Source organism: Geospiza fortis, unplaced genomic scaffold (assembly GCF_000277835.1).
Source record: "Geospiza fortis unplaced genomic scaffold, GeoFor_1.0 scaffold70, whole genome shotgun sequence".
Lineage (NCBI taxonomy): Eukaryota > Metazoa > Chordata > Aves > Passeriformes > Thraupidae > Geospiza > Geospiza fortis.
The window spans coordinates 3090605-3100549 of NW_005054317.1; the positions used below are offsets into that span (position 1 = coordinate 3090605).

General features: G+C 40.5%; 1 protein-coding gene across 1 annotated transcript; it reads right to left on the reverse strand.

Annotated features, from left to right (window-relative positions):
• Positions 1 to 1567: 1567 nt before the first annotated feature.
• On the reverse strand, positions 1568 to 9586 carry KBTBD8 (kelch repeat and BTB domain containing 8). The gene is made up of 3 exons (XM_014306727.2): positions 9380 to 9586; positions 7613 to 8727; positions 1568 to 5234 (listed from the first exon to the last, which is right to left on the reverse strand). The coding sequence occupies exons 1-3, from the start codon at positions 9526 to 9528 to the stop codon at positions 4771 to 4773; spliced, it is 1728 nt and encodes a 575-aa protein (XP_014162202.1). The 5' UTR covers positions 9529 to 9586; the 3' UTR covers positions 1568 to 4770.
• Positions 9587 to 9945: the final 359 nt, after the last annotated feature.

Below are 9945 nucleotides of genomic sequence, written 5' to 3' on the forward strand. Positions count from 1 at the left end.
AAAAAATGCCCACAAATAATTCCATCCCCAACCTGCAGACAGGAAGAATCTCTCAAGGGCCCAGCTACTTCTCTCTTCAAAAATACATCAGAATTTACTTTAGTATCCAAAGAAGGAAAATCTTTATTGACCCTTAAAAGAGTATAATCATTTGCAAACCTGTGGCTCCCCATCTCCCTTGGTTAGCTTCTCACCCTCTTTGCACCTGAGCAGGTTAACCTGACCCTGCCAAGTCATCCTCTTCTGTTACAGCATTGACATTGTAACACAGGCCAGCACTGAAAGGATTTCACAAGAGCTCCACAGGAACTTGAGGCACTGGGGGACAATCCATATATCTGTTCTTTGCTACGACAGCTGAAGAGAAATTAGGGAATCAAAGAGGATGGTTGAATCACTCCTGTCCCTCTCTTGTTCTGACCCTGCTCCCAGCTCCTGTGTATTTCCTGCTTATGCAGGAACTGAATTCCTTTTTCACTCACACAAGTGTCTTGCCCCTTTTACTCTACTTCTTGTTCATCAGCTTGCATCATTTTAGACCCTGAAGGAAGTGATCCTTTAAAATCAACCAGGTCTCTTGGACCCTGTTCCCTGCAGGGCCTTTTCCTATGGGATTGCTCCAAGACCTCTGAAGAGGCAGCCTGGAGAAAACCTCTGCACTCGTGCTCAAACACTCACAGCAGGTCAGACTGACCAGACTGCCCTGAGCAGAGCCCTAAGTCTTGACTCACTCATCACCCACCCCAAGACAGACTTTGATACATTCCAAGACATCACCCACCCCAAGACACCCTTTGATTCATCCCAAGTGCTGCCACCAGATCCACAGTGCCTCCCTGGTCTGTCTTTCCCAAAGAGTGCAGCCCTCCACAGCACCATCCCAGCCACAGGAGCCACCACAGCTCTGCAGTCAGAGCAGGATCAGAGCCCCTGACTGCACACAAACACTGCCTGCAGAACCTGACAATGTCAGCACAAGAGAATCAGCACAAGAGAATCAGCACAACGTCCCCAACAAGAGAATTCCATGGTTTTTTCCCAGGCTGCCATGAGTTGGCATCTCCACTGGTCATGAGAGCCTCTGGAAGGGAACAAAGGCTCTCAACCAACCAGTATCATGTACAAGCAGTTCTGCTGCAACCATCACTGCAGCAGTTTTGCTTTGCTGTAATAACCAGGAGCCTCCAGTTCTCAGCTCTGCAGCAAGGGTGATGGGAAATTCAGTGTAAAAGGGGCTGGGGTTTCCCAATACAGTGTTCTCAGGCTGGAAAGCCCCACTTGCCACTCCTGCTGGAATGCCAACTGCAGCCAAAGGCATGGAGAAAGGGAAGGGAAAGACCACGTTGCCTGTGTGTAAACAAACCAGAAGTTACACCTGAACAGCCACAAGGAATGAGACAAAAGAACAAAGCACCTTCCACATCAAAAAAAAAAAGTGACATTACACACGGGTGAGGCACAAGTGCAGAAATAGAAGAACTGAACAAACATCAAAAATACATCAGAGTAATTTTCAGAAATTTACTAAAATGCACACAGATTTGCCACAAAAACAGTTAAACTCCACTGTATTTCAACAATAGGTTTATTTTAAGAAACATAACATGACATTAAGTAAAAATGCAAAATTGTGCAATTATGGCAAAATGTTTAAAAATCCACACATTTGCCCTCATAGGACTACAGTACTTCTTACTAACATACCTGAGCACTGAATGTTGGATGCCACTTCTCAACAGCCTCGCAAACAGGGAGCTCTTGGATCTCTTGTAGAACATACACACACTGCATGTCTGGTGCACCAAAACTGCTCTGAGTTATTCTAAATTTCATTGATGGAAGCAAGTGGAAATTACAAAATGTTTCCTTCTAAAGTAACTAATAATTTTGGAAGAGATTTACACTCACCTAACTTCTTACAACACTAGAAATTCATTTCATAAAGGGAAATAAACAAATGCAAAAAAAAAAAAAATCCAAATGAGCAAAATGTACAGATCACTGTTCAAATATTATCAGTACCTTTGGTGCAATTTTTTTTTGTGCTGTGCAAGTTTACTTAAGCCTGACTGTAAAGCAAAACTTTACCAGGAATCTGACTTTCAGCATAACGTAGAAGCATTTAAGAATTGGCAAAATGTCACAGCTACATTACTGTCTCAACAAACTCCTCATGCAAAAGATTTAGTATATTCTACTCCCACAGCAATTTCCAGGATTTAGCTTTCAAACACATGACAGACTTGGATCACACCCTCAGTTTGAATGGTTAAACAGAATGGAGATCTTCGTACTTTAGTGCAGATAAACAAAATTAACAAACCTACTGCAGAATTAACCACAGCATATTGTACTTCTATACATCACATGACCAGTCAACTGCTAACTCAATTCTATTTCATAGTTTCAAGTAATATATTGAAATTTGTTCTACTAAATAAATATAGATTGTCAAAAAGCAGCAAGAAATCTTGTAAATAGTCAACCAAGCTAAAAAAAAAAAAAAAAAGAAACACAAACATGGAAACAAGGAAAAAGTTACATAACACTTTGCAAAAAAAATGGTTTTACACACAAATGCAACACTGTTAGGGAGGGTGCTTCAGAAAGCTTGCAGCTAGAGGCCTACAACAGCGCAAAGAGAGCTAGCCAAGGACTAAGGATCATTAGTTAAAAATTAAATTAGTTGTACTTTTCAGAAAACCCCTTATTCCTGGCTATGCATATAGATAAAAGTATCCAGAAGAAGAAAACTAAACAAAGAAACACCTCAACACTGTTGGAAAATGCAGTCTTAGCGAGAATTGCCAAATTCAGGAAAAAAACCAAAATGCAGGTGCTCGCATTGGAAGAAGAGTTTGGTGAATCTCTGGAAGATGAGGTATGTAATGTAAAGAGGCATTTTTATTTTGCTTTTCATTTCACAGTTTTTTGTTTGTTTTTGCCTCTCAAACATTTTGTGCAAGAATTAATAAATAGAACCAGGCGAGTATTTTCATGTATTAGGAAGATTCCATTTGGGAACAGGAAGACCACATAGTAAACAAACATTATCCAAATCCTCAGCCATGCCAGGGGGATAAACAATGAGCTAAATATTTGGCTGACTGAAATATCAGCTGCTAAGCCAGATAATGGTAAGCACTTTCAGGCAGTGACGGCCAGTGCCATGTCAAGTTAACTGGTTTACTTAGGTCAACAGAAAAAAACAGGAAAGAGTAAGATAACTTAAAGCTCTGCCAAAAGTAGAGCTGTAAGAAACCTGGTAAATTACAGCTGATGCAAGTTTTAGGAGTCCTCTTTTCCCTTTTAAATCCAATTTTCACTACTGAAGTAGAGGCTGAAGGTTGAACTTATTTACTTTTTAAAAATAAGTTAAATGTTAAATACATAAAGACAAGTGTTGCAATATATTCCTTACTCTGTATTTCCCCTAAGATAATTTAAGCCATGAATGCTTATTGTCAATTTTGCTTTAATACACCGGATAATGCTGACAGCTCAGTAGTGCAATTTTTCACATTATAGATCAGAAGGAAATAGAAGATAGTTGGGGGCTTGACTGCAAAGAGAAAAGAAAAACAACTTGCAAAGTTAAACCACACTTTTCCAAATCACCAGAGCACATGCCAACTCTGCACATAGCACTGTACTGTAGTGGAGACACAATGAACACTCCACAGAAAGAGAAAAAATAAAAGAGAATCAGTATTATTAAGGCCATATCCTGTCACCATTCTGTGCAAGAACACCGCTGCAGTAAAAATGTTATGTTAGAAAAGAATCTGATGACAGGACAGGGCCTGAAGACAGACACACACTCCATGGAAAAGAACAGGCTGTCTTAAACAGTAGCAGAAGGCTGGCCCAGTTCAGACAAACAAGTATTAAAAATGTACTAGCACCATCAACTTTTGGGTTAAAGCCCTTTACGGGGTGAAAAAAAAAGTTTTAATCAGTGTTAAAAAAAAAAGTTTTTACAGCACTACACCTATGTGGCAAAAAACAGGTTTTGGGTTTTTTTTCCCCCACTATCATTAAGCTCAATCTCAACAAAAATCCACAGACAGGAACTGGTACAACAATATGAACAGGCCTCCATCCGGGGCAAAGGTACTCCACAATCCAATTCTGACTCGAGTTTTTCTCCCAAATTGCAGTGCACAAACAACATCACAAACATCTTAGCAGACTTCAAAAACAGTACAAAAAGAAGAGATCATTATGAAACAGGATCTACCATTCCTCTCTATGTACTTTCAATCTAAATTAAAAATAAAAAAAAAAGCAACAAAACTTAGTGATATTGCCTCAAATTTTACCCGTATTAAAAAAAAAGAGAAAAAGAAGAAAAGTCACTTCAACACATCTTGGATATCCTTAACTATTAATGCTAGATTTTCTTTCACTGTAGTGCATAGTTATCCTGGCTCTTCCACTTAATTTGCTTTTACCACAAAAAAAAACCTTTAGTATGACATGATTAAGTGTCTACCAGAAAAAAAATGCTGATAATTGCACTTTGTAACCTCCTCATTTCCCAGGAAAATATCAGTAAATATGAAACTGAACAAACAAGTCCCTCCCCGGACTGCAACCTTTAAAGAGCACCCATCCCCATATACAAAAAACTGTCTGTTTCATCTTACAATAAATACTGACAGAATTTCTTTGTTTTCTTTTAAGACATGTTTTCTCTAGCATCAAATTACCACTGAAATCACTAAGGCCTGTTACTGAAAAAAAAAAACCAAACCAAAACCAAAGAATTTAAATAACTTTCTGAAGACACTGCGGATACAATTTAGCAACAACACATTCAAAATGCCGGCCTAAATCCCAGAGCCTGTCTGGAGTCTCGTAGACTTTCTGCCACTGGTCAGTGACCTCATCGTACTGGTAGAGTGAATTCTTCCTGCTGGTTCTGAAAACGTGTTCTTCAACAGTGACTTGAGTAGCTCTGACAAAGAGATGGAGTTTGTTTTTGAGGAGAACAAGTTTGATGTATGGATTGATGGACTGGTCGCAGGGGAAGTCTTTCTTTCGAGTCCACTTGTTCTGCTCGATGTCGTAGGCCTCGACGGTGAACATGCGCTGATGGTTCCCGCAGGTGCCTGCGATGTAATAGATGGAGTCGTTGTACACTGTGGCCAAGCCTTGGATTCTAGGCACAGTCATTGGGGTCAGAAATCCCCAGTAATCCTTCTGAGGATCATAGCAAAGGAAGAACTCCCCTGAAGAGAGAGGAAAAATAAAACATAACTCATGCTTTGTTTCCAGACCAACAGTTCCGCGGCAATTGAGCTCTCAGGTACGTCCTTCCACAGACAGAACACTCTAAATTTTCTAGAGCCTGCATCCCAAAACAAACACCCCAGCACCATCAGCTGCTTTCCTTTCAGTACTTTACAAAAATATTGATAGCATGACTAAAACCTACTTCAAGTTTCTGGTTCAGCTGAAGCAGAGAGAATTTGAAACATATTTTACACAGAAATATGTGTAAACACACATTACACAGTTTCTAGGTATCCTAGAAAGAAACAGATTTTACACAGTTTCTAGGTATCCTAAGGAGAAACACATTTTACACAGTTTCTAGGTATCCTTTATTACTTCAAAACCATGCTTTTTAATTTGGGACTAAACCTTTCAAGGTTCCTGTCTTGAAATATCTGAAGTACATTTGTTTCACTCTTTAACATCTTCACAATGCGTCATCTGCACATGGAGAGTCTCACAATGATTTGCTCAGGTTTAGCAGCTTTCAAACCCCGAGTTCTGTCTTATACTAAGCTCAGATTTTGAAGCTGCTGGTATCAAGTGGCTGGGTTACACATTTAGGCTGATTTGCTGAAAAGGAGGCCAGGTGAGAACCTGCATGAAGCTACTGATTCATGGTTAGGTTTGAGGTTAGTTTATAAAACACCTCTGCTGCTCAGTGCACAGAGCAGCAGCTACAGACTGCAGACAAAGGAAGTTCAGGTGACCAAAAACTCATGCTCTGTACATCTCCTGAAAAGAACATGGATAAAGACCACCTTGACTTTTGTAAAGTCCAGTGGGAGAAATGCCTTACATCTGCCAAATACTAGCAGAATTCAAATGATACATGATTTCATCTGGCTATCTTAAGAATTTTAACCAAGCTGTTGTGTGACCAAACACCTCAATCATAACAAAGAATGCAGAAGTGAGACAGTAAAGCTGGTGGAACAGAGTTTAAATCTTACAGATAATACTAATTTTGATTATTCCGTTTTGTTCCACAGTGCAATCTCCTGTGACTGACCCTAGCATTCCATAGGCATTTTCACACTCTCGTCAATTCTTATTGACTACTTCTAACTTAGGAGTTTTCCCTAGGAAAATTACTAAAAGCTAACCTCTTTATATTACAGCACAGCTCAGTCAAGGTTTTTTCTAGCCACCCATAACACTACTCCTTAGAATTTGCTGGTTGGCACAGGAAGTAGCTTATTTGTATGAGCAGTCAGTTGTCACAAAGCACTGAAGCACAGAATCAGAGCAGCTAAAATTTGTGAACAAGGTGCACTCTTATTCTGTAGGTTATAATATCATCCACCTTCTATCAGTTCTAAGAAACACTAAAAGAACAAATACTAAGTTCAGTAATCTTCAGCATTCCTTTCTAAACACCTAAAGCAGACATCTGACCCAAGAGAGATTTAAAGAACTTTTTAGCACAACAGAACTACTGAAGGCCACAACCAACAAGAGCACAACATGATACAGAAACAATAGGAGAAGGTAACTGCAAGTCACATGGAAGATCATGAACGTAAAGTCAAGAAATAATGTTAACTTCTTCTGCTAAATAATAAGGATTTTACAGTATTCTCTGTTTTTTCCCCGTGGTCCAGCTTTGTATGGAAGTGACCCAAGAAGGAGCTGGTGTGCATCTGAGACCCCAACTTGTACAGCTGTTTACAGAGGTGGCCCTCAGCAAAACAAAACTTGGACACCTCCCCCTCCTTTCTTCTTTCCCACTTTGTGGGCCTCTTACCACAGCCTCAGACAGTCTCAGCACTTTTCAGTGTGCACTGAATGTAAAGGCAGTACTGTAATTACTGACCAAAGAAAGAGAGTTAACTAAGAGAGATGCTTTATCTCTTTCTAGTTTCTAAGATGACTTCAGAAAGTAGGGTAGAGCAGGAAATGAAGGCTTAGAAGTCGTTAATCAACTTTTACAAGTTACCAAGAATAAAGACACCAGGAGTCTTCTCAGCTTTAGCCAACTAAAATGCAAAGTGCTTTTTCATAGAACAATATCTTTTCTTCAATGTTGGTGCATTTCACCCAGGTAAAGATTTAATGAAGAATTTTCAGAGTTAATTTTAATACGGTATTGTTGACTCAGAATACCACCAAAAATGCCATCTTTGCAATAACTCAGCACCACAGCTCAGTGACACATTCCCAGGGCATGAGAATTCAAGCAGCAACCTCCCTCTTCCTAGCTCCCCCCCCCTCTTCCCTCCCACCCCATTGCCCAAGAGATTTTTCCAAATTGCTTAGGAAAACACAGTCAGTCAGAATGAACAATCCCCACTTCCAATAAAACACCAGAGAGGCAGTCAAACCACCTTACCCTGTAAAACATAGATGTTATCCTTGTACTCCACAGCACTGTGGAACTCCATTGCCACGGGCATGGGGCACACAGCTGTCCAGCAGTTCTCCCGGCTGTCGTAGCACTCCACAGACTTGAGAGAGTTCCTCCCATCTCCTTCATAAACTCTGCCCCCGATGGCGTAGAGCTTCCCACAGCAGTGAACCAGCTTGCAGCCTATTCTGGCCCGCAGCAAGGGAGCCTTGGGAATCCACCTATTGCCAGAGTGATCGTACATCCAAAAGTCACTCTCGGCTCGGTGGTCGATGGAGACCTCGCTGCTGCTGGGCCTGTACCCACCCGCAATGTAAATGTCGTTATCAGGAGACACCAGAATTCCCACCTCCCTCAAGTCATTGGGTGGCTTGCATAGTTTAAACACTCTCCCTGTGACCGAATCTAAACAAGGCACTGTTTGCTTCTTTCCTGAGTGTTTGTGGGCAGCATCGAAGCATATGATCATTTCGGAAGCGGTCATTCCAAGCCGTTGTGTGTAGCCATTGGCACTGGGTTGTCCCTTTTGTACACAGCTTTTGGCCATCGCCTGTGCAAACACGGGAGGGATTTTCTCTAAAAAGGTCTCGTCCAACAGAGGCATACGGATGCATTTGGCAAATATTTCTGGAAGGTGCACTTCTCTCTTATTTTGTTCATGCTCAAACCACCTTATAATGCTCTCATAAACATGTTCTTCTTTATCTACATTTAAATCATCACTGTTGAGGATACTTATCAGTTGGTCTTTTCTCAACTGAAGAAACTCTTGCTCTTTGGTGACACTCAGAAACTTCTTGCGAATGTAGTCTTGTGACCTGTCTTTGAGTTCCTGATGACCATAGTGATCAGCAAAGATGAACACCCCAATGGAGTTCTGCGGGTCCAAGTGACTGATCATGTATTTAGCACACTGGTCTTGGATGGAAGGGATCTGGAAGATACTGGCTGCAGTGAACAAAGCTTGAACGTTGGCCTCTGTCAGCACTACTCTGGAGGTATATGCATAGTTCAACACTAAATGCATCGACTCTGCCTCGACACCAACGATCCGAACTTCCTTCTGCGTGCTCTCGGTAAGGCCGCTCGTGAACATCGATCTGCAAGGCACAAACACCCAGCAGTTGGGCTGCAATTACCTTCACCAGTTTGGCTGCAATTACCTCTGGCTACAGGCATAAAATTAAATATACTGTACAGCAAGTCCCAGTGTGTTTGACCCTCTGTCAGCACAAACACATTTATCACAGGCGTTACACTTTCCTGTTGGGGTACCTCAATGTAAGATCATTTTTACACTTACTGAAACAAAAGTGGAACTTCTTGCTTAGTTATCTCACTAACCCCACGTTAAAATTCACTGAGTTTACAAGCAAAGGTCTTGACATATCCAAGTCTTTGCATTCAACCTTCAACAAGTTATTTCATATGTATACTGCAGCATGCTAAAATATGTAACTTGAGAAGAAAACAAATCGTTTCAATGTTTTCTTACTGTATCTCTGATACTCTCAGTACTGGGGGCAGTTCTGCTTGGCTTAAAATTGTGTGACATTGTCTCCAATGAAACTTTCCTTTGAGAAACAGACACTGTTAATTCGTTGACCTTAAGAGAATAATAATCTTTACTTGCTAGGTGCACTATATGATCTATAAATACACAGAACTTATTCTCATTAAATGAAAATCTAAAAAAAATCATACTAATATTCTATCTGCTTTGATCCCTACTAGAACAAGGGATGGTTGTACCTGAAATAAGGACTAATTGCAGCAAGAACATTCCTATGACAGGAGAATGTTTTCCCATGATCCACTTCCACCACAATGTCTGTCAGCTGTCCTTCATCATACATGGTCTTCAGCTGTTGGAGAATACTACAGGCATGGAAGGGGTCCATTCCACTGCTGACTTGGTTTGAGGGAGGGACTCCGTTCAGTGTTTGTGAAAACTGACTTGGTTCTACAAAGCAAAATTGAAACTTTTACAGAAAACAACCAATAACAACAAAAAAGCCTCCAAAAAAATTCCATACACCAGCCAAAACCGCATGCATGACCAAGAATTAGCACAAATTGATACTCCATACTTCCTCAGCATCGTCATCCTTCAATATTGACAAGAGTGAGTAAATACATAAAGAGACCTCAATACTCTTTTTTCCCCCTTTTCACAGTGTCAGTTACCATTCAACTATCAAGTTTATACCCCTATAAAGTTTATTTCCATTAAGAAAAACAATACAAATACTTCATACAACTGGGAAAGGGGAAATCAAGTCAAGAAACACAACACTTATTGACCTTTAAAATGAAAA

What these genes read in the sequence shown, in the direction of transcription:
- KBTBD8 (XM_014306727.2), bottom strand. Translation starts at nt 9,528, where the DNA reads ATGGACCCCTTCCATGCCTGTAGTATTCTCCAACAGCTGAAGACCATG. An exon ending in GCAATTAGTCCTTATTTCAG is followed by an intron (nt 8,728 to 9,379) that starts GTACAACCATCC and finishes TGTGCCTTGCAG; the next exon opens with ATCGATGTTCACGAGCGGCC. An exon ending in TAACATCTATGTTTTACAGG is followed by an intron (nt 5,235 to 7,612) that starts GTAAGGTGGTTT and finishes CTCTCTCTTCAG; the next exon opens with GGGAGTTCTTCCTTTGCTAT.